The 24,393-nt window shown below is 35.9% G+C and overlaps 5 protein-coding genes across 7 annotated transcripts; 1 reads left to right on the top strand and 4 right to left on the bottom strand.

Annotated features, from left to right (window-relative positions):
- Positions 1 to 942: 942 nt before the first annotated feature.
- Positions 943 to 2,162, top strand: LOC7491591 (40S ribosomal protein S28-2). Its single transcript, XM_002315373.4, has 2 exons — positions 943 to 1,070; positions 1,734 to 2,162. The coding sequence occupies exon 2, from the start codon at positions 1,735 to 1,737 to the stop codon at positions 1,930 to 1,932; it is 198 nt and encodes a 65-aa protein (XP_002315409.1). The 5' UTR covers positions 943 to 1,070; position 1,734; the 3' UTR covers positions 1,933 to 2,162.
- Positions 2,163 to 3,414: 1,252 nt separating this feature from the next.
- On the bottom strand, positions 3,415 to 5,334 carry LOC18102790 (steroid 5-alpha-reductase DET2). Its single transcript, XM_006378773.3, has 2 exons — positions 4,064 to 5,334; positions 3,415 to 3,962 (listed from the first exon to the last, which is right to left on the bottom strand). Exons 1-2 carry the CDS (start codon positions 4,385 to 4,387, stop codon positions 3,492 to 3,494), a joined length of 795 nt encoding a protein of 264 aa, XP_006378835.1. The 5' UTR covers positions 4,388 to 5,334; the 3' UTR covers positions 3,415 to 3,491.
- Positions 5,335 to 5,480: 146 nt separating this feature from the next.
- LOC7469508 (steroid 5-alpha-reductase DET2-like) lies at positions 5,481 to 7,036 on the bottom strand. The gene is made up of 2 exons (XM_002316432.4): positions 6,124 to 7,036; positions 5,481 to 6,021 (listed from the first exon to the last, which is right to left on the bottom strand). Exons 1-2 carry the CDS (start codon positions 6,445 to 6,447, stop codon positions 5,551 to 5,553), a joined length of 795 nt encoding a protein of 264 aa, XP_002316468.2. The 5' UTR covers positions 6,448 to 7,036; the 3' UTR covers positions 5,481 to 5,550.
- Positions 7,037 to 7,174: 138 nt separating this feature from the next.
- LOC7491592 (steroid 5-alpha-reductase DET2) lies at positions 7,175 to 8,227 on the bottom strand. Its single transcript, XM_002316433.4, has 2 exons — positions 7,794 to 8,227; positions 7,175 to 7,702 (listed from the first exon to the last, which is right to left on the bottom strand). The coding sequence occupies exons 1-2, from the start codon at positions 8,124 to 8,126 to the stop codon at positions 7,229 to 7,231; spliced, it is 807 nt and encodes a 268-aa protein (XP_002316469.1). The 5' UTR covers positions 8,127 to 8,227; the 3' UTR covers positions 7,175 to 7,228.
- A 3,183-nt stretch (positions 8,228 to 11,410) lies between these two features.
- Positions 11,411 to 24,266, bottom strand: LOC7491593 (ubiquitin C-terminal hydrolase 12). Of its 3 annotated transcripts, none has more exons than XM_024610032.2 (32): positions 24,078 to 24,266; positions 23,804 to 23,870; positions 23,418 to 23,565; positions 23,140 to 23,297; positions 21,536 to 21,801; positions 21,195 to 21,413; positions 20,992 to 21,100; positions 20,760 to 20,875; positions 20,318 to 20,416; positions 20,024 to 20,133; positions 19,775 to 19,849; positions 19,325 to 19,403; positions 19,094 to 19,240; positions 18,914 to 18,994; positions 18,641 to 18,760; positions 17,763 to 17,885; positions 17,267 to 17,344; positions 17,067 to 17,155; positions 16,884 to 16,992; positions 16,688 to 16,756; positions 16,477 to 16,587; positions 15,253 to 15,308; positions 14,985 to 15,162; positions 14,793 to 14,894; positions 14,635 to 14,706; positions 14,365 to 14,430; positions 13,412 to 13,477; positions 12,798 to 12,884; positions 12,517 to 12,630; positions 12,248 to 12,322; positions 12,068 to 12,154; positions 11,411 to 11,871 (listed from the first exon to the last, which is right to left on the bottom strand). In XM_024610032.2, exons 1-32 carry the CDS (start codon positions 24,105 to 24,107, stop codon positions 11,830 to 11,832), a joined length of 3,348 nt encoding a protein of 1,115 aa, XP_024465800.1. In that variant the 5' UTR covers positions 24,108 to 24,266; the 3' UTR covers positions 11,411 to 11,829. The 3 variants fall into 3 exon arrangements, with proteins under 3 accessions (XP_024465800.1, XP_024465799.1, XP_002316470.1); XM_024610031.2 differs by having other exon boundaries at positions 12,517 to 12,633; positions 23,418 to 23,562; XM_002316434.4 differs by having other exon boundaries at positions 12,517 to 12,633; positions 24,078 to 24,265.
- Between the last annotated feature and the right edge of the window lie 127 nt (positions 24,267 to 24,393).

The following is a 24,393-nucleotide window of genomic DNA, read 5'->3' as shown; positions in this document are numbered from 1 at the left end:
AAGACTTTTCTGACAAGTCAAGAGACAGGCCAGGAATAAAAATGACGGGGAGGCAAAGAAATGCAGGTAACAAAATCTACAAAACAAGGAAACTCGAAGGCCTCAGAACAATGCTTGCTTTTACAGAAATTTGTAAGTACTGCCCAAGGATGAATGTTCTACTGAATATTCTTACGGACAAAAATGGAAACCTGAAGACAGAATCAGCACAATAAAAAAAAAGTGGGTCTCGACTAAAGAATGTTAGTGGAAGAATCGGTGCCTGATAAACAGAAGTGCTCACCAGGAGATTGTATCTGGCTGCCTCTATCTACATGAGCTTGTGGTAGCAGGTCCTTCCTGTGAAGAGAATCTCGTAGCCCTTGCCACAATTGGATAAGTACTGAAGATCAATTTCGAGCAAGCAACAACTCTCTTCACAGAACAAATTCTTCATAATGTATCTTAAAATTAATTGTTTAACAACTATGGTTACAATAATAATAATAATAAAAGTTTCATTTTAAGTTCTTTTAAATAGCATTTGATTGATCTTTAAAAATAGAAGAAACTAGAACAGTAGAGTCGAGAAAACATTTTCTTCAATATCTTCTGTTTCAAAAGAATATAAATTTATTATAAAATTTTCTCAAATAAATAGTTATTAAAAATCTTTATTTTCATCTCTTCAACTGAATACATTTCTATTTTTTCTAACCTAAAATATTAACCAAATACAACTTTAAAATTATATGAGAATCACTTTATAAATACTTAAAATTTTCTCTTTGTATGTTTTTTATGATTTTAAAGGAAAAAAAATTAATAAGAGGGTTGATTAAGTAATGTCTTATAGATGGAGGACCCAGTTGAGAATTATTTTTGTTTGGAGATCTAATTGAGAATCGGGGGATCAGTGTGGTCTTTGGGCTGAATGATATTTAAATGACAATTATGCCCTCATCTCTATATATAAAGACACGCCCGTATAACATCTTCGTCTCTCTAGGGTTTTTGTTTCTCTCGTTGCTGTGAGTGAGAGAACCCAGCAGCAGCCGCGTGCTCTCTCTCTGCATCCTTAGCTCCTTCAGGTATCGTAAACCTTAGCTTCTTTTATATCTTTGATTATTGTTTTAATACTGTACATGTTTAGCTTAGCTTGTAAAGTTTGGTCTTTGTAGTTTTGGTTCTTCGTTTTTATGTTTAGAGTTTGATCTGATTCTTAGTTTCTTTGGCTAATGGGTTAGGGACTTTGTGTTTCTGATTAAACCCATTTTCGGGTTCCATTGACTTGTTTGTTAAAGTAGAGTGTGTTAGTCTTTGCGTGTAAAGTTTGGTCTTTGTTGTTCTTGTTCTTCTGTTTTGTGCTTCAAGTTTAGAATTTTATTATGTGATTCTGGTTTTTTTGTCAAGTGGGTTTTCTTTATGTAGTTTTTCTCAAGTGTGTTATGTTTATTTTAGTTATTGGAATTGATAATTCTATGTTTTGCAAATTTAGCTTCTTTTATGATTTGATTGGCTTCTGTCATTATGTATTGCATGTTAGTTCTTGCTTCTTAGGGTTTGGTATCAGTTGTTACTATAAGTTGATAACATTTTCTATCTGATCCTCGTTTTTCTCTGATGAGTTTTCTCAAGTTGGTTTTCTTTGTTTTTTAGCAATTTGAATTGGAGATTTGGTGATTGCTATTTAAGCCACGTGTAAGCTTTGACTGGATGAGACTGAGTTTGTCTTGTGTTTTGTTTTTGTGTAGAATGGATAGTCAAATTAAGCATGCTGTGGTGGTGAAAATTATGGGAAGGACTGGATCTCGAGGACAGGTTACTCAGGTTAGAGTCAAGTTTATTGATGACCAGAACCGTTTCATAATGAGGAACGTCAAGGGACCAGTTAGAGAAGGTGACATTCTTACCTTGCTTGAGTCTGAGAGAGAAGCTAGGAGACTCCGTTGATGGGCATCATACTGTTTTGGTACAAGATTCTCATCCTAGTTTTGTTGGTAATCAATCAGGACTGTTTTGTTCTGTACTAGCTAGCGAGTGCTCATTGTTTTTGCTTACAGTTTGATTATCAAGACTGGGATTCCAGATTTATGAGTCATATGTAAGGATGCTTTGAATGTCTTAAGTTCAGTTCAAACCTGCAAGTCTTGTTAAAATTAAGTTTTCTGCAACTTATAATCTCTTGATGTGTTCAATTCGATACCTGTTATCTCAGCATAAAAGTCCTGATTTTGGGATATGGGAGTTCCATCTTCCATGTATGGTTTTCTTGTAGCAAATTTGTTGCTGGTGCTTTCCCCCCCCACTTTCTCTGATTTTACTATGGACCTTGGTGCCAAACGTTCCAACTGAAATGCCTATAAAAATGGATTTGGCTTTCTTTGTTTATGATTCCAGTAATCTGGAATTGCATTTACGCAATGATTGAAAGTCCTTTTCCATTTGTACACTCTAGTTTTACCTGTGCAGGTATTGTCAATTCACAAGGATTTTAAATGGAATTGCATTCTTGTATGCTTTTTTGGGAAAATCGTTCATGGTGTTGATATAATCCCACTGCCAGTTTATGTGTGGTTATCTCGCCCATTTGGTGGTTGATTCAGAACTTGCATTTTTTGGGAGCTAAATCAGGAGGTTTATTACCCCAATTAAAGGACTGGGGTCCTGGTAAACTCTGAGGTTGCCAGGTGGTTGCACCCGCACCATATTGCTGTGCAAGGCACAGCAAGCATGAGATTGTCATGCAGTTACCCATTGTTAGTGTTGGAATGCCTTTCTTTTGTCATAAAGTCTCCGTCTCTGTATCAATGTTTGCTGACGGGGGACTAGATGGAATAAAAGACAGCAAATCTGCCCATTAGACCATGGTATGTTTTCCTGGCAAGATCTAGTGCCGGTCTACGTTGATGGAAAAGATTGCAGGATAACTGCTCGCTTGTATAAACGTATGTTGTAGCTCGGTTTCTGCTCTTAGGTATTGTTTGGTTAGATGTAATGGATTGATGAGAATGAGAAGCAATGGCTTGATGAGAGTGCAAATGAAACCTCTAGATAGAGTAAGAGAGGTCGAACCGTGAATCCAATTAGGATTTAATAAACTGAGATTTATTGGAAAGAAAAAAAAATTGACATTTCCTTGAAAAGATTATTAGAAGGTATTTTGGATGTATAAAATCCAAACTTGGTCGAATATAATTTTAGTAGTGAAAATCTGATTGAAGAATAGATTGAAAACACAACATTTTTATAAGAATAAATTAAATACAATTATATAATTCATTTCTTTTATTGTCAGTGTACTACTATTCCCACCGCTAAAGTCACTCTATCACGGTTGTAGAATATTTTTTTAAATCACAATTCTTTTCATCTTAAAAAAAAATATATAAACTTCAAACTTCATTTTGATTTTTTAATATCATTCCAAATACAGTACAGAAAATAAAATATATTTTGATTTCTTATTTTTCACTCTAATTTCTCCCTTCTCCTTCTAAACTTTTACATGTTCAAAATACTAAAGGAATGAGAGCCTTTACATCCTTGGGAAAATCTTTGAACTGTGAAAGGTACCATCTTCTAGTGGAATAACTCCTCCCTGACAGGTAAAGAGTTGTTCCAACAAAGAAAGAAAAGGCATACAATGTTTGAGCTGTGAGAGAGATCCCCAAGATCCCAAGAATCTCAAACAGATAGTGCGGGCAAATCACGAGGTCAAATAAGCCTCCCTTGGGGACCTTGTATTCTTTGTCATCCTTGCTTCTCAGCTTGGAAAGGAGACAGTGGTGGTAGAAGTTACCGCTAATTCCTATTAGAAACAACAAAAGCCCTGGATACATCAAATCAATAGCTGGCTCTGGGAGTCCTTGTGCTAGGTGTTGAGCATAGATGACAAACACAGAGGATGTGAAATAACTAAGAGTGATAGGAATCACAGACTCAACTTCCATCCCTCCACTGTATCTGTGAACAAATAGCACCTGGCGAACAAAAACATTTTCTTGGTTACTTCATGGCTTATCTTCTTCAATAGGCTGCCAAATTGCTAGTGACAGAGAGAGAGAGGAGGGAGATCAATTACCTCAAGTATTCTTTTGAAGAAATGGAAGGTTAGAGTGGATTTGACCAACAAAAACCTGAGATCATCATTTGGGAAGAGCCCGAACGAAGCAGCGCCGGCTAGAAATGCTGGTGTGTAAGCAATAAGCATGCCAGTTCTACTAGAGACTTGAATCGTCTTCTCGATGGGCTTCTTTTCACCAATATTCAAGAATTTGGAGTATTGCATGTGCTTTCCTCTTACCTCTGATAGCCCAACATATCCTAATGTCGCAACAGGAACCGCAGACATTGCTTTGATAAGGAAAGGAGATGGAAATAAGAGTTTCAGCAACATGGACTCCATTTGTATTCACTTCAGTTTTCTCTGCAATTTTGAGGAAGGTGGACGGGCTTGCTTTAAACAGAGCAATGCCCTAGTTTGCTATGCTGTTGAAGAAGAACCGAACACTTTAGCAAGGACTCTCTGGCACTAAACATTCGACGATCAAGACTAGGGAAGGCTCATATTTTTTATTGAAAGGCAATGCATACAAGTGTGATGCTGAAAGATAAGGCAGTAAATATATAATTCTAAGCTAAGAAAGTAAATCACTTCTGCATAGAAATATTTACAATACAAAATCTTAATAGGGCATATATTTCTAGCAAAAAAAAAAATGTAGAGGGAAGGAATGTATCTAGTCTATGATATTAGAATATTGTACATGAAAGCATATATAATCATTGTTGGGTAGAAAAATAATAAATTTATAATTAATTAATTGGAATGAATATAGGCAATCTTTTGTAAGTTATAAGTAGAAATATAGTGAGGAATATATGGAAACAAATCTATATAATTAACAAGTAAATCAATTGTCAATAATATATAATAATAATAAAGTTATAAACAGAATTAGAAGAAAACCTGTACAGGGCAATAAAAAGGGTCTTCGTTGGCTAAAACTTCATTGGGAAAACAAAAATCTCAATTGACCAAAAAAAAAGATTTTAATTAGGCAAAAGCTAACTTTTCCCACTTCTTCAAGACAATGATAATGAAAAATTATAATATTAATTAATTAAATCTTAAACTATAAAAAATATATGTTTTTTTACCATGAAAATCCACAATTTAGAATTTTATCCAGATATAGATTTTAATTTAAACCAAAAAAATATTAATTTAAAAAAAAATTGATTAATTGATGGATTAATTTATAACTTAGTTTATTTGGCAAAACTTGATAATCAACATAATGTTTTTTTTAATAAAAATAAATAAATGACCGATCGAGTCCATTAAATAACTTGCGAGTTATTACAAAAACCTAATGCCAGACCCCGGATGGAGGTTTACAGTCATGGTTTGTGACCCTTTTGATACGGAGCACAGAGCCATAATTCCAGAGTGAAACATGTTGATGACTCCAATTCTATGTTCGAAACATTCAAAAAAAAGCAAGGAATGATTGTGTTGATATCCTTGGGAAAGTCATCAAATTTGTTTTTCGTCTCTGTACAGGTTTAAAATGCAGAAGGGATGAGAGCCTTTACATCCTTGGGAAAATCTTTGAACTGTGAAAGGTACCATCTCCTCGTGACATAACTCCTTCCCATCAGGTAAAGAGTTGTTCCAACAAAGAAGGAAAAGGCATACAATGTTTGAGCTATGAGAGAGATCCCCAAAAACCCAAGAATCTCAAACAGATAGTGAGGGCAAATCACTAGGTCAAATAAGCCTCCCTTGGGGACCTTGTATTCTTTGTCATTCTTGCTTCTCAGTTTGGAAAGGAGACGATGGTGGTAGAAGTTACCACTGATTCCTACTACAAACAATGCAATCCCTGGATACTTCAAATCAATTTCTGGCTCTGGGAGTGCTTGTGCTAGGTGTTGAGCATAGATGATAAACACAGAGGATGTGAAATAACTAAGAGTGATAGGGATTAGAGACTCAACTTCCATCCCTCCACTGTATCTGTGAACGAATAGCACCTGGTGAAGAAAAACATTTTCTGGTTACTTCATGGCTTATCTTCTTTACTAGACTGCCAAATTGCTAGAGACAGAGAGAGAGGGTTGGGGGAGATCAATTACCTCAAGTATTCTTTTGAAGAAATGGAAGGTTAGAGTGGATTTGACCAACAAAAACCTGAGATCCTCATTTGGGAAGAGCCCGAACGAAGCAGCGCCGGCAAGAAATGCTGGTGTGTAAGCAATGAGCATGCCAGTTCTACTAGAGACTTGAATCTTTTTTTTGATGGGCTTCTTTTCACCAATATTCAAGAATTTGGAGTATTGCATGTGCTTTCCCCTAATCTCTGAGAGCCCAACATTTCCTAATGACACGACACAAATCACTGACATTGCTTTGATAAAGAAAGGAGGTGGAAAGAAAAGTCTCGGCAACATGGGCAACATGTTTCTTCACTTCCGTTTTCTCTGCAATATCTAGCAACTTTAGCTAAGAGGTGGGTGGATAGACGGATGGATGCCTTGCATTTAAACAGAGAAAGGCCCTTAAAACCATGTGATCTTGAGCAGGAGACCGTGCAGTTTCTTGTGCTTGTGAAGAAGAAGCGGACACGTAAGGGTTTTTTGGCATTAAACTTCCAAAAGTCTAGAAATGTAGACCAAGGAAACAAGCGGTTAACAAGGTACATGGAATTCTGTCTGGCTTGGCATGGAGCCACATGGAATGATTTAATGACCTTTTATTGAAGATCAGTTAAATCTCAAGACTACAGGAAGAAATGGGCCTTATGCCAAATTTAATTTGGAAGCTTAGCACATGAGATTGAGCAAGAAACAAGTAGTATCTTGAGGCATCACAAAGGGCATTATCACGGTTGACACTTGCAGAAGTGGCATGGCTTCCTTTAGGGTTTTTTTTATTATTATTATTTTTTTTATAGAACACAACTCACACAAATGACATCCTTCGTGACCCTTTTGACAAATCCATTTCTAAGTTCGATAATTAAAAAAACTGGTAAAGCAATCTTGTGTTTTGCTGGTTAATTAAATTAAACAATATCCTAAAAATTCTAGCAAGGCAATCTCTTACAGACTCACGAGAGCAAGTCTTAGACGTTATTTCATAATTAGCACCAGCAAATCATTCAAATATTGGGACATTGAAAGTTGATTAAGAGTAAAAAGGATATGAATCATTTCCTTATGAAAAACAGGAAGTTAACGTTCAAAATACAAAAGGAATAAGAGCCTTGACATCCTTGGGAAAATCTTCGAACTTGGAAAGGTACCATCTCCTAGTAGCGTAACTCCTTCCAATCAAGTAAACAATAGTGCCTAAAGTGAAGCAAAAGGAATACAGTGTTTGAGAAATGAAAAATATCCCTATAAACCCCAACACCTCAAAGAGATAGTGAGGGCAGATCACCAGGTCAAATAAACCACCCTTTGGAATCTTGTATTCTTTGTCATCATTTGTTCTCAAAGAGGCAAGAACTTGGTGGTGGTAGAAGTTGCCGAAGGTTCCCAACATGAACAGCAAAATCCCTGGATACTTCAAGTCCAGCTGTGGCTCAGGAAACCCTTGTGTTAGATACTGACCATATATCATGGTTGAAGTAGCTGAGAAATAACTTGAACTTATAAGAATTGCAGAATCAAGAACCACCCCACTAGTACTATATTTGTGAACACACAGCACCTGCATAACATGATAGAACAAGTTCAAAACCAGTTAGCAACCTAAGTTCCAAGCAAACTATTTAAGAGTTTCATGATCACAGATGTCTTACCTCAATGACCCTCTTGAAGAAATGTATGGTAAGGGTTGCTTTAACCAGGAACAACCTGAGATCATGATTTGGATAGAGCACAAAAGAAGCAACACCAGAAAGGAAAGCTGGCACATAAAGTACAAGCATGCCAGTTCTGCTGGAGAGTTGTATCTGCTTTCTTGAAGATTTTGCAGAATTCAAGTTCCAGAATTTTGAGTACTGTAAATGCTTTCCTAAGATTTCAGAAACACCAAGACCTGCTATTGCTACCAGACTAACCACAGACATGACTGGAACGATCATAGAAGGTGGTGTAGGAAAGATAATTAATCTAGACAACATGGATGCCATTGCTAACTTGCTTTAGCCCCTTGATTTCTTTACCTGACTCAAGATTTTCAGCTTCTTATAGAAATGGAGGAGTTTTCATTGAATAGGCAACATGTGTGTGAACGTCATCTGTGCAGCTGGCAGGAAAGCAATCATAGAGGTGGCAGACGTGTTTGACCTGAACACTTTTATGCTTTCTAACACCGTCATCAGTAGTGCCTGTAAATTATAACGATGATTTGAATGGTATAGAATGTCTTAGGAACCTCTATATACAATTTATAAAATTCATTCATATTTATACGCAGCTTAGAACATTGTTATTTATCGATTTAAAATTCATTTATATTTATACACAACTTAGAACGTTATTCTTTATCGATTTAAAATTTACAAAATATTTGAGAGTTATCTTGGTGATTTGCTAGGTATATTTATGTGTATGACAATATAGATGCCTAAAGATTTATTCTTATTTACACGCAACTTAGAACATTGTCCTGTCAATTCAGAACTTAAAAATGTAAGCAAGATATCGTTGTAATTAATTTGTTACGTATATTTATGTGTATGGAAAACATGGATGCCGTGGTCAATATCCTCTCTCTGTTTACGTGTCTTGAAATGTTGCCTTTTGAATGTAAACGAAGCTTTTGATGTGATGGCGATGCACTGTCAACATTGAGCCGAACCGACCCCCAAAGCAAGGACAATGAGACTTTCATGGTTAGAAATTTAGAATACTCAAATTAATATTTGCTCTTGTCCAATCCATAAACTTCATTTCCCTAATTATGAAAAAAAATGAAGTTAACGTTCAAAATACAAAAAAAAAAAAAAAAGAGATTGGATGACCCATCCAATTCGCAACCTTTACCGTATGACTACGAGACTTGCTGCTGTGAATGAATGGCATAAATTGGAATTTCAAGTTCAAGGAGCAATTAGGCCATTAAAAGTCCATTCGGCTTCCTAGCTAAATTGGATCATGCCGAATTGATCCAGAACTTGATTAAGACCGATCTGTATGTGGATCAACTTGGTGGTGGTGATTCATCATCATCCACCTAGAACCTGAATTGAATTGTATTTCATTTTGAACTGTTTCAAATATTAACTCGGCAAAACTAAACATAGCCAGGATTAATATCCAAAACAATATTGTTTTAATATTAGCAAAATAACTTGTTGATTGATCCATCAACCTGGATCCTGGATATGATAAGAACTCAAATTAGATATTGTAATATATACTAAAAGAAATTAGTGTTTTACTGTGGACTGCACAGTGCAATCCACAGTAAAACATTGATCTCACACTGATGTTTTAGGGTTTTTTTTTTTTAAGTTGTCTTAATTTTTTTAGCTGTTTTTTTATGCCTTTCGGGATTATTTTTTTCTTCTTTCTTTGTTTTTTTTTTTTAACAAATTTTTTTTGTTTAATTTAGTTTATTAATGTTTAATTTTTTTATTTAGTTATCAGACTTTCATGACACGTTTTCCGGATTTAACGGGTTAACCTAGTTTGACAAGTTAACCCAGAATTTTTTTTTTTTGCTTTTTAATTAATTTTTTTTATTTAGTTTAGTTTGTTAATGTTAATTTTTTTTCTATTTAGTTATCAGACTTTCATAACACATATCCCGAGTTTCACGGGTTAACCTGGTTTCACTGGTGAACCCAGTTAATTATGGGTTGACCGTCAATTTTTTTTTTGTTTTTTTATTTTCATAAATTGTTTTTGTTTAATTTAGTTTGTTAATGTTAAATTTTTTTTATTTAATTATCAGACTTTCATGACACAAATCCTGGGTTTAACGGGTTAACATGGTTTGACGAGTTAACCCGAATTTTTTTTCTTTTTAATTAATTTTTTTTGTTTAGTTCAGTTTGTTAATTTTTACTTTTTTTTAATTTAGTTACCAGACATTTATGACACGGATCCCGGGTTTAACGGGTTAACCTAATTCAACGAGTTAACCTATAATTGTTTTTCGTTTTTTTTTAATTTTTTTTTAATTTAATTTATTAATGTTAAATTTTTTTTAATTTTTTTGCTTTTTTCTTGCTAATCTCCTCCGTTGCCACTCTCAAACACTGTTCCCCCCCCCCCCCTCTTTTTTTTTTTTTTTTTTTTTTGTTCTCTCTCAAACACTGTTTATCCTTTTCTTCGCTGCTTATCTTTAGCTGTAATTAAAGTTTTTATAACAGTATATCATATAGCTGGAACGGCACCTTTTTGGAAACACCCCATCTGTGAATAGTTTTCGGCGATGGGACCTACTATTTAGCGGGGGTTGACAAGTTTTGACTTTTGAGAGTACTTCACTTTGGAGAATATTAACCCCAATATTATACCTCACCAACCCCTCTGAGAAGAAATAAATCGCGGTTTTTTGTGATTTTATAGTACGATTTTATGAGTGAAATCACCATTTTAACAACTTTTATTTTTCTCAAACACTGTTTATCCTTTTCTTCGCTGCTTATCTTTAGTTGTAATTAAAGTTTTTATAACAGTTTATTTAATTTGTACAATGGCTATTTGGTTTATTTAATTTGTTTATGGGATTTTGGTTATCTTGTAACAACTATAACACTTCTAGTCCACCGACAAATGGTTGAGATGATGGCCTGGAGATTCACTTTCAATCTCGATCGCATATGTTACCCAAACACTTCGATGTGAAACCAGACTACTCTGCACACTAAAAGCATGTATCAATTTAAACACTGTTTTCACATGATTCCTCTCATGTTCGAGTTCGAAACAAATGTCTAGCTTTTGTTTAAAACTAATCCGAAAGGAAAATCTGTCGTAAAAGCTGCCCTTGGCCGTTCAAAAACAAATACAATCTCTGGCAGCCGGGCCCAGTTGAGGTTGCTGCTGTTTATACCAATGCTTTAAACAAGGTTGAGCGGGAGGCAATCAACACCACAGCCACCAGACCTAGCCGCCGACCTAGCAACACGTGCCAAAATCACAGAGACCCTTATTCGAAGTCGATTGCTTACCATCCAAGTGGCAGACAAGAGCCAGCAATTATTTGGCTGTTTGCATGCAACCCTTAATCAATTCCATAAGAAAGTAATTTGTCAGTTGCACATCAAACATGAAGGAGGAATGACACAAGGAAAGTGTGGCAGCTCTAATTTGATCCAAGCTGATTCCATTTTGGCCGACCTGGCTGAAGGTTAACCTCGGGTATGAGACAGAGAAAGAGGAAGACTAAAGAGGAAACTGAGGATCGGTTTGAAGGGAATTGGTGTTTCATTTGCAGAAAAACAGGGAAGCCAAGAACAAGTAAACAAACAACAAATTATACATGTGCCTCAAAAGGAGACTCAAATGATTCTCTAATACATCTAGGGAAATCCACAAAAGGGATGATTGCGAAAGGAAAGACAATAACTTAAGAACACACACCTATACCCTCTATACATTCCCCATATCAAAATCTTATGTACTAAATTACAATGGATTTAAGGATCAAATGTCATCTACTACACCCGAGAGCCGAGTGCAAGAGAGAGGTCAAAACTATTGAGGGAACGCAGTTCTTAGGCATAAGTTTACCCTCTCCCTACATGAAAGAATTACACATCTATCAAAACCCACTGCTTTGCACTGCTTGAAAGCCTGTTTCTTCCTTGTTTGCTCATTTTGTATGCAAACAGGGTATTAAAGTCACTTGATGCACTCGTGTTACTTCCTCATTGCTTCCTAATTGTAGATTTTTACCGGCTTCTCAAATGTATGACGATTCTGCAAATTGAAGACAAGGTCAGAACAAAGCTTTTGAGGAACGGAATTCATTATCATCAAAGTGCATACAGTGCATTTTATTGGTGGTTCTTAAATCATCATCTGCCATTATAATTTCAACTATCATTTTTTAGCTCACCCAATAACCTTGGCTATAAGCTTAATGCTTACTGCAAATTACAAGACAAGTAAATACCTGATTAGCAGCATATGACCTTTTGGGAGCATTGTCAGAATGCTCGAGTCCAAGATATTGCTCCCAGGCACCATAAATGTCCCTTCTCTGAACCAAACAGAAAATGTAAAGCATAAAATAATAAGAAAAGTTGTCATGTCAGTGCCCATGAAAAATGGCAGGCATGTGAGAGTGGGGGACCTGAAAACGATTGGACACAATGTCTGAGTCTTGAAGGTACTCGGGGCGACCTAGTGACAAAAATGCAAACTTCCACTGCACACAAAAAAAGACCAAAAAAATTACAAATAAAGAAACAAAAGCTTGCATCTCCAGAAAACTAATTTTGTTAGCATGATACGTGGTGAAATACTGTCTGTCTCAACCATGGAAATGCAATGAAATGTGAAAAGTGCAGATGGTCTACCATATATAGTGCATCAATGATTACTTCTGTAATTAAATAATACCTTTGAAAATTCTTCATCAGGAACCTGCAATTTTCTCTGTACACGCATTTTGACGTCAGCTAAAGCCTCGCCCTCATGAATGACCAGGAAAAATGGTTCTCCAAAATTCTGAACCTGCTGTTAATATAAAACACAAACAAGCATTGAAAAAGATATGGCAGAAACATAGATACCTCGAAAAACAAAACATGAAAGTAATTAATAACTGCCATAGGGGAGGAGAGCCAATCAAAGCAAGTGCCAAACAAAATGCAGTTGAAATAAAATTTAAATGTACTTACCACCTGGTTTTGAGTTGTGTCTTTCATGAAATGATATACATGAATCAAACGATCATGAGGACCAAGGTTTTTCTCTTCTTCAGGTATCTGAGGCAATGTGTCACAAAATAGATGCATCATTAATGGAAACATCCATCAACAAATTATATCAAGGAATATGCAAACAAGTACAGATACTGAACAGGGAGAAAATTAGTTCAAAACATGAGAACTGAGAAAAAAGGTCTGAAAGACTTTTTGCAATTTCTCCACTTTAATGAAATTTTTTCCAGTCATATTTGACAAACAAGAGATCATTTTTCCTATTGCTACCATTCTATTCCAAGGTTACTTGGAAGCTTGAGCAATATATAAGGTGGAATATGAATTAGATGTTTCTTTTCTTAAGTTAGGGACTAGTCTAGAGCATTTGAAAAAAATTTGAATTCAAGGATCTACGGAATAGTGTGCATATTGATGCATGTCAAGAGAGAGGAGTGGGATGCGGGCTTAAGCAATTCATAATTCCATGTCAAACTGAATGGTCAGCAATAATGTACTCAGATCCAGTTCCGCAATGCATCTAGCTTACAGATAATTATGTTTCAATTTCATCCACATTGAGATAGGCTTACCTCCTCTGCACGTAGTGTCCAGTATTGATCATTAATGTTCTCGATTTTTTCATTATGTGGAAAGATCTGAAAAGATGAGGTTGCATACTTAGAAACAAGACAACAAAGAGGCAAAAGTTGACATAACAGGTTAAGAGATCATGCACGCCCATTTGTAAAAAGCATCAATTCAAATTCCTAGGAGCTACAAATATAAAGACAGATACTGTGTATTATTGATGAATATGTTCATGGCAGGTCGTCTTTTAGATTTAGCATAAATCTGAACAAATTCATACTCTTGGGGGAAACATTTCAGGACATCTCCGACAATATTCTAAATTTTAAAGAGCTGTTAAGTGTTTGGCCGTATAAACTTAAAGGTGTAAATTTAAGGTCTAAACGTCATGAAATGAAATCCTTCGTGGTACTAACATCCCATATAAAACTTGAGGTTTAATCATTTTACATGTATACCCCCATATCTCATGAGTCCATTAGATATTTGGTTCAAATCAATAATGTTTTCCAGAATGTCATCTGTTTGTTTTATTAGACTCTACCATAACTGAACTTTATGTAAGCTATTGCAGGTTTTTCATCAAATTATTTGTTTTATGTGCATCATTTTTACCACCCATGACATGTGAAAACATATTCTAGTATATGTGAGCATGTGATGCAAACACTCTCAAACTCAAGTAATTCAACTCTGATATAAAAACAATTGAGATTGCAAAAAACTATTTACCTATAATGTAAACAATTCCACATGATTCAATCACTACATTACTTGCAACGATTAATGATTCAAAACATTTCATCCATTTAGAACAGAGTTTGCGCATTTCTAAGTGAAAAAACAAGAGGAAATAAGCATAACGAATCACAGGACCCTTACTTCGGAAGGCGAACAACTAATCTATGTAATTGATATTTTTCAAAGTAAACAACCATTACAAAACAGGTGATACCTTGTAGATCTTGTGATAGAAAACCTCAAGCAATCTAAGTTCAGCACTGGGATGAGACAGCTCCACCTATTCCATAATAAGGCACATGGTGAATTCCTTTCTCCAGAAAGAAAGGGCACAAGGGGGGAAGGAAGCAATTGGGAAAGTGATTGGTATTCACATCAGTTGGTGCAACCTCCACATGAGTTACGAAATAAATCATGCAAAAAAGGTATAAACAAGAGGCGGATTAAAAACTTCCTTTGTCCTGAAAGAGTTGAGATTATTTACCTTTGTCTTAAGGTCATTGATGACATCACCTACAGTGCTCTGTTTTGGCAATCTGATGGTATGAATCACTACCTGTGAACATAAGAGATTCCATGAAGCACAAAACTTAAAGTATGCATATTATTTGCATAAAAAAACAATGAGTTATGATTATTTACCTCATCCTTGGTAGCATGATGAAATGCAACCTTTAATGTTTTAAGGCCTTGCAGTTCTGGAAGAGGGATGTCCAATACTTCATAGTATAGAATATCAGATGTCTATCAAGCAAGACAAACATACAAATTCACTTCAGCTATCTGAACAGAAAAACAAAAGAATCGGTAGAGATCTACACTTCTATGGTATACCTGATTGTAGTGCACCAGCATATCAGATAAATGATCCACTCCCCGGTACTTGATGGGTTGAGGTTTAGGTTGCTGGGAGTAACAGTTATGGGATGTAAGCCTAATTTTGGATGGGTCATCCAAGCCAAGATGGTTAGCTACTCTTTCCACAACATCATCATAAGTGTGGAGCTTTGATCTGAAATAGTTAAAGAGTATAAGCAAACACAAAATAAAGACTTCAACCAATTAGTTGCGTTCCAGGATAACAAATTATAAATTCACTTACAGCTCAAGACAAAATTCATCCTCTTTTGATTTCTCCAAAGATCGAAATCGAACAACCTACAGATCAGGAAAAATAAAACCTATGTAGTGGAATACAAAATATGCAAAAATGGTAGTATTAATATATCTAAAAGATGGCAGCTCATGATAACGTAGTTTGAGCATTGTTGTCAAACCCAGCCAGGACGGATGGTTCTGGAACCCAGAGACTCGAGCCATGGACCCATCTGGGTTTCCATTTTAACTGTCCAAGACATTCACCAGAAAAACCCAGGTGACCTGGCAGGGTTTTTAGCGACCCAGACCAGGTATCCCAGTGAAACCAGGTCAAGACCTGGCATGATCAACCATAAAACTGGATAAGATAAAGTAAAAAAAACAAAACAAAACCCCAAAAATTAGAACTAAATGGCATTATTTTCCTTCCCATATAAAAGTGAACCCAGAGGAAACTCAGCTCTGGAAACAAACTAATTCTTTACCACTACATTTCAGCTCACATCATCGACCCATTGTCTGTTTTTATGTTATAATATAAGATAGACAGTGGAATTAGATGGATACCAATACTAACTTGGTTAAGCATTCAAGTTCATCTCCATTTGATTTCTCATCACTGTATCTAGTCGAGTTAGGTTTTCTATGCCAATTTAGGTCTTCTTCATTCAGATTCTTTGCTGATGCTGTATTCAACTCCTGAGACTGTTATTGTTAATGGTTTTGGAATTTCATTCTTCTAGATTGTGACCGTCCACTAGCCTTCAATAATGTGTTCTCCGTGTCTCGAAGTGGACCTATAGTCCAAAAAATCTTGTAATTTTTGGTTTTTATTCAATTACAGATCTTGCAAGAAACAAATAGAGGGGGGAATCAAAACAAGAATATCGTCATATACTTTTGAAACAAGATTCTTTACTATTTCCATTCTTTTTTATTCTTAAAATTTTATGTTGCAGAATAACTGCTCAAATCTTCTTTTTTTTGCATTCCTTTTACTGGCAAAAAAGGGAAATTGCAGACCTGCCTGGTAGAACCAGTTACCCGGCCTCTTTTCGTGCCAAGTCTGACAACTATGGTTTGAAAATGTGCCATTACACCACATGCCAAGCAGCCAGCAAGCAGAATGAAAACTACCAAGTCATGGTAGTACAGAAATCAAGTTTTGAACAGCAAAATGTACTGTCGAACAGCATGGGAAATTCTCTCTTATCAAACCATGGCATACCTGGCGATTGTGCATATACTCGAGGAATGAAGGCACATCAGGGTAGCGGCACTGTTCATTGCTTCCCATTTGAGGGGGTTTCTGAAAGCAAACAATATCTCCATCTTCAAGCTGCAAAAGTAACCAGGAGTGAATACCAAATTGAAGACTAAGTAATTTGCTAAAGAAATTAATCATAAGAGCTTCGCATTTAGAAGTCGATTTTATGTACCTGGCTAGAACGAAAAGTGAGCCTCTTGTCAATGTGTTCACACATGACATTAGGTTCAAATTTTATTTCCTGAATACAAAAAAAGAATGGTAAGTTATTTGCTGAAACTAAATATTTGATGCCTTAAACAGAATTTATGCCTTAAACACCGCAAACAGAATAGAGTTAAACTTCACACTAAATGTGGAAGACTAACCTCATAAAGTTCAATCTCCTGGTCAGGAGCAAAGCCAGCCATTTCATTTAATTTTGTCAGGATCTCCAATGGTTTACCACTGCCCTTCACAAACAGCCTCCCAACATACCTGTCATCAAAGATGTTCAGCAACAGTAATCGTGCATGTGATTCCTAACTACAGTGAATTCTAAGTGGGAATACCGGAGTTTCTCTTTTGATGGATCATAAAGTTTAAAGAAAAGAAGGATATCCTCTTTAGTCTTCTCAGGTGGAGGAACAGGTCGCGAATCCTGGATTATTAGAGAGATCCATTATAGAAAGAGATCAAATAATAAAATCACCATACACCTAAAAAAGCATTAAAAAGAATCAATGGAATATGATAAAAGTATATAACAAACCTGCCCAACTTCTACTTCCAGAAACAACTTCAGCTCTGCATTATTTGCCTTATTAGAAACCTCTCTCAATTGTCCAACCTACAATGCCTCCAGTCATTATGACAATAAAACAGACAAGTGCCCCCTAACGCTAATACTACTATGAGCACACATTTAAATATTTATGGGTCTGAACCACTCAGAAGTAGATAAACTTCTACAGAACAATCAAAGTTTATAGGACTGTAGGTTCAGTTTGGTCTGGTCATTTGGTATCTGGGATTCTCATTTAGGAACAAAAGAAACAAAACAACATAATGAATTTGGACATTTGAGAGGGACCTAAGATTCAATTTTACATATCTCTGGTGTAACACAAAAGTTCTTGTTCATGGAGGGGCAACATCTATATTAACATGTCTGTATGCATAATTATCCTGAGAATCAAGATGTATACAATAGCACAATAGCATCTTTAGCAATGACCAAGCAACACAGAGAATCAATATTTACTTACAGATTGTGATTCCTCCTGAGGAGTCAGTGGCCGATTTGGACGGTATGTATGATTTTGTCGTTTTGCCCACAGCCAAAAACGTTGAAATTGCACTGGAATACCAAATTCTTTAGCAACTTCTTCCTGTGAAAAGAATTAGAATACCATCAGTTAGAAAGACCCAAATGAATGCAACTGCCAATGACAAACGTTTCAAGAAAATATGCAATCAGTATTCATAGTCGTCATTAGAATTTTACTAACAAAACAATGGAAAATAAGATACAAGAACCTTTTGTACCATAAAATTGATAGGAAGACTCTCACAAAGAAGAAGGTCCAAGAAAGAGTTACTAATACTGAGGGCCAAATATTGGTTAATTATGAAACTTGGTATTGGTATGGCCCCTTATAGGTCATATAGTGTACATGCACTGTGCTGGCTTCAACTTTTAGGATGGGTGCTCCATTACAGTATCAAAGTTGATATCCTCGCTGTTGAACATTGATGCACATGGCAGACCATCATCCAAATATCACTCATTTTGAAACAGGATCATGGGAGGGAAAATAATGAAAAATGTGTGCTTTATGAAGTGACTGCTCCCTAGAAGGAACCAACACACTTTGTTATATGCTTGTAAATTTAAAAATATTCCAGATGATAGCACCTTTGGGCAACCATCAGCATGTTTGAGCGCTCACTTGTATGCTTGATTTTAATAATATGCCAGACAATAACACCTTTGGTGCAACTGTCAGCATGTTTGAGCCCTCACTTGTGTACACTTGTCAGTACATTAAAAAATTCAGAGACAAGGCATCAACAAAAGTGGCTGCAGACATGAAAATCAAGCCACGGTTTCCAAATGATAGATTAACCAAGAAAAATGGAGTACCTTGAAAAGGTTAAAGGTTATTTGTTTCTGGATACGGAAACTACGAACTTTGTCATGATCCACGAGATCAAAATATACATCTTTGCCAATCTGTTCAAGTAGATCCTCACTACGTGCAACCTAAAGGCATAGAATAACTGCATCAGTAATTGATTTTCAAAGAAATCTAGATCCTATGATATACCAGTAACATTAATAAACAACATCATTTAATTTGTGAATGCATCTGGGCAATAGGCATGTGTGAGTTTGAGAGAGAGAGAGAGATGTAACCTTTATGATAGTGTACAAGTGGGCCTCAGCTTTTTCCTTTCTCTTTTGCTCTTTCTCTTCCTGTTCTTTCTTCAGTCTTATCTGAAATGAAATATTTGCAGTGCACAACAATAACATTGTTTGTAAAGCAGGACATGAAAACACAAATTTATTAGATAAAAAAATTAATCAACATCTCACCCTGAGGTGCTCTGCAATATCCTTCTCATCCACATTACAGATTACTTTTTCCTTGTCACTTTCACGTATATACACAAGCATATAAGCATTCGAGTATTTTGTAAACTTGAAGGGAGAGTTGTTAAAGCCAGGATTTGTCTGTGGTAACTGTTGGATAAAAAACAGGGAACACAGATTATTCAAATGAACTGGAAGTAAACGAAAACTAGCAAATATGATGAACAATCTTACCTCTTCCTCACCACCATACTGCTCCTCTAATGCCCTTTTCACATCCTCTTTGGTTACCCGCTCATCATCAAATTTGAACCTGCATGCCAAAGTTCTAAATTATGAGATGAGGGACACAACCAAACAAACCAAAATATATGATTCATTGCAAATACTAATCAGTAGAACTCATGAATACAAGGCAAAGAAGCTACTTGAGAATATGCTCTAAAACAATATGCACGAAAACCCAAATTAAAGCATGCCAGTAAGATGAAATGGTGGTGGAGTTGATCTTGAGAAAAGGACATATACTAACTAATGCAGTTTCATTCAACAAAATGAAGATGATATAAAATACAGCGGGGGGGAGCAGCCTAAGAGACTCTCATTTCCTTCCAGACTTGATAATTTAAAAAAATAATAATAAAAGCAAGGATATATATATATATATATATATAGAATGCCTACCACTGATCTGATAGAGTTGGTCTGATATAAGCATAGTAGTGTCCACCATGCACGCCGCCACTGTGAACCAAAACACTGCAAAAAAAGAAAACAAAAGAAAGATTAAAAAATAATGACTGATGTCGTTAACCAAATTGTATGAAAACATTTCATCAATAAAGAAGATATCAGCAGCAAGGTAAGGGTTCCATCTTGTCATTCAAGCCATACAATAATAAATGCAGCAAGATAGCATGGGAAAGTTGATACCTGTGAAGGGTGTAGAGATTGCGGACACTGCAGTCGGCCTCAGGTGATAAATATTTTCCATTCTCTCTATCCAGATCAAGTTGCAAAGGGAACTCATAGCGATCATTTATCTGCAGAAATAAGTAAATAGGTGAAGCACTATCTACAATCATCTAGTTAAACCCATAAAAAGAGTATCAAACAATAAGAGAACATTTCCCTTGTTGTGCATATTGAAGACAAATGGAGTGATGAACCAACACAAGCCAACCATGTGCAGCCCATAAAAGAAAATAATTCTAGTTAAGTACTAACCTTCACCATCGTATCCCGCATAAAATCATACTCAAACCTTTTAAGTTGAAGTTGGAGAACAGGGGGGAAGTCAATGAATAGGACACCCTTCCTAGCATCCTGAAAACATCCAAAGGTGAGCATATCAGAAAACATCTGTCAAAGAGCAAACCCAGCAAAAACTAAAAGGCATTTGCAAAGCAGTTTAAAAAACAAATTGTAGGAAGAGATGGACTAGTCAATCAATTGGTTATCCACTTTGGAAGGAACAAATGGAAATGACAAATCAAAAAAAAAACAAAAACACTTGTGGCGGCAAGTAAACAAGCCATACATGCCAAATAACAGCTTATTCGAACCTTAATGTACTAAAAACTAAAATGCAGCATTTTTTTTAAATGCATTTACGAACAAGTTAAAACATACAAAAGCTCAAAGTTCAAGAGTTTTAAAAGCATCTCACCTGCAATCCATGTTGTTCAGCATGGTACTTATTGTCACCCTCAAGACGTTCCACCTCCACGTACTTATCAAAAGAAGCATAAACATCTCGACAGCCTTTGACATCAAGCTGAAGATCTACGATTATATATATATATATATATATATATATATATATAAAAAAAATATTCTGTTAGGTCCACAAGATGAATCTCAGATAAATTACTATTATCCTCTGTAACAAAAATCTGTACCATAAAATGACTCCTTTCTTGTCGACTTATAGTCAACATTGATGCATTCAATATAATTCATATGGTGCCCTTCAAATAACTGTTGTATAGTGCCCTCCACGACAGTTCCCTGAACCAGTAATTAAAAAGGAATGTGACTTCAATAATCCTTCATACATTTTAGCAATGAACAAAAAAATTCTAAGACTATATAGCCCCCACACCTTCATTTTATCTTCAAGCTTTTCAGAAAGAACCCTATTAAGTTCTTGGACATCATGCTGCATGAAAGAGTCATATGTATCCCAGCCGAAAGACTTTGTCAACTCTTTTGTTGCTACACTAGTGTCACTGTATTGAAGTTTATAAAACAAACTCTGCAACGCCAGTGGAATGCTCCCTGATGGGATATCATTCTCAGTTGTTGGCATATGATATACAGCCTGCAATTAACATTTCATGTAATGGGGCTTGTGCATAATTTCAATAGTTTTTTTTTAAGAAGAAGAAGAAATCCCTCTTTGTAATTTCAATAGTTCAACTATGGAAAGTAGAATACACTAACCTTTCTAAAATAAGGAATATGATACAGCGTTTGAAGGAGAGAGTTCATGTAGCATGTAGCTCCTTGGTTCTTGAGACCAACATAACCGGTCTCCTTTTTTGAATCATGTGACCAGTAATCAATAACCCTACGAACAGCAACATCAGCTTCAACTATGCATGAGTCATTTACAAGATACCCTCTCCCAGGGTCATACAATTCCCCAAGTGGCATAAATGAAGTGAAGCCCCAATCACTCTCACGTGCATTGAACTGGTGCTGCGTGTCTGACAAAGAAACAGAGGACCATCATGACCACCTATGTCCCAAGGAAATATGCATTTATGTCCATTTCTTTTAGGACCAGCAATCAATAATGAATTTCTTCATGCTGTTACAAGGTGCATCTCCTGTTTCCATATACCAGGTTACATTTAGACTGCACCTAACCCAGCACTTTTACATCCTTTACCAATTCCAAGGAAACTACAAAATACCATGTTTCTTCTGAACAGCATATTAAGCACGTTTGACCAATCAATCACCGTTCCAATGTCAACATAATCCAAGGTTCATGTTTACAGACACCAAGCAACATGTCTTCTACTTGATACATGTCTCAATCTCTTTACCTCCCTTATTTATGAAGAAAAGGTGCTTCAATATAGCTGGCACAACCATATCTAACAAATTTGGATACTGAAAAGTACTTTTGAAGCATTTCAAAATTCAACATATCCAAGCAGGTACTTACAAGACTTTGGTAGACACCACACAAGTAACACTGGATGACTAGCTTACATTAACTAACAAACAATGTTATTTGATAGGTCATTGCCTGTTACATTCCCAATGAAGTTCATTATGGTGGGAGGGTAAATATCATTGAAAGCCCTATTTTTGGACATTTAAACATGAAATGATCAGGATTCCAACCTATAACGTAGCTATTAGCCATTTTGTCAATGTCAACAAGCAATGCGCCCTATCTTGTGCACATTAGTTAAAACACACGAAATGCCCCCTGCGAGCAGAAATTATATTCCTTTTTATACTGGTAATATCCTAAATTAAGCATTTTTAGTTCAAGTTAATCACGTAGACCAAATTTAGTACAAGCAGCCCTCTCATATTTTCCACCAACATATCTAATGTTCAAGACTTCCAGATGTCATTCCAAATGAACCTAAAAGACTATCATACATGACCAGACATGTGTGCGGAGCTAACAATATCAGACACAGATTTGATACAAGTACAGCTCATCTGTAGACAAGTAATTTGATATCAGATAAAGTTCACCAATGCTCCGAGAGGACTACATCCACAAGAACCACAGCAAAATAGTGAAAAGAAAACATTAAAAGCAGAACATTAATTGAATGATGCCTTATATAAAGATAAATTAGGAGCAAACTGATTTGTCAGTCAAAATACTGATAACAGGTTATGTTCCATTGATGACACCAGTTTAGAAAAGGAAAAATAGTATTGTGTGATTACGCAAAAACATGCACCAACGAAGGTTGTGTGGAACAGTCAAGATACCCTTAACGCCAGGATATTAATAAAGAGATTTCGAAGGAGAAAAGGACAGTTCAAGTGCACCAGTAGCGGGACAATACCTTTCCGAATTGAATATTTTTGGTGAAGTTGATTGATGACAGTCAAGCTAAACTGCGCATATCGACTCCACCCATATGGCAAATTAGTTGAATCTGCAACATCTAAATACATGGATAAATGATCCACATTGTTCCCCTTTGGAAAAACCAGTATCCGCCTGCCACCACAATCACACAGAACTTCCATTAAATAATAAAAAAAAATAGGCACTAAACATCACAAATAAGAAGAAGAGATCATTTTATCCAAAAAGCAGAAGAAAAAATGATCCACGTACCACTTGTAGCCTCCAACAACAAAAACATCGGAGTAAAGCTTCTTAGTATTAAACCTCGAAAAATTATCAATTGTCCATGTAAACCTAGCTGATGGTGGATCATCCACTGACTGTGCATCAACTGCCGTCGCTGTTTCTGCTTGTGCTACTACAAACAATTAACCGCGATCATAATAAAAGTCATAACTAAACAAATCCAAAATAAATTTCCATAATTCACAAACAAAAACCCGATTATCCGCGCACAAAAAACAAATCATGCATTAAGATCATACTTCAATCCTAAAAAAGATACGACCTTTACTGCCACATTTGCTCGGTAAAACGCATAAAAAACAATGAAAAGATATCAACTTCTCAGGAACCAAACAGAAAATCAAGTGCACCTTCCATAGGCTGAGGTCCCTCAGTAAATTCAGTGTGTGGGACCAACATCTCATCGTCTTCTTGTTGCTACAGAAAACAAAAGTCAATGTGAGAGCTTTGGATCTGTTAATCGAAACCCTAGAGAACTAACCACGGGCAACAAGGATTAGAAATCAAACACTTAAATTTAACAAAATTGAGAAAAACCAAACCCTGTTGATTCAAAATTGAAATTGAAGTGAAAAAGATAGGGAGAAAAAATAATGGTAAGATAGTGGGAGATTTAGTAGTTACGTCTAACGGAGGAGGAGTCATGAGAGTCATGAGTGGAAGATGATTGGTGACCGTCCGATCGAGGAATCGGAGAGAAGTGTAAAGTGAGAATTTGAGAGAGAAGGGGGGGGGAGAACTAAGAGGAAGGAAGATTGGTGTAGAAAAAGGGAGAGGGGAAGAGGGGTTTACTGTTCTGATTTCGAGAAAAGGGCAGTCTTGGGATTTTGTTATTATAACAATTAGTAATATTACTGATGTGTATTCGGGGGCAGACTGCACTTCTCCCTTTTATCAATTTTTATGAAATTTTTAAATTATTTTAATATATTATTATTGT

The sequence above is a fragment of the Populus trichocarpa genome, chromosome 10 (assembly GCF_000002775.5).
Source record: "Populus trichocarpa isolate Nisqually-1 chromosome 10, P.trichocarpa_v4.1, whole genome shotgun sequence".
Taxonomy (NCBI): domain Eukaryota; kingdom Viridiplantae; phylum Streptophyta; class Magnoliopsida; order Malpighiales; family Salicaceae; genus Populus; species Populus trichocarpa.
Note: the sequence above shows the minus strand (reverse complement) of the source record. Positions and strands in the feature narration are given on the sequence as shown.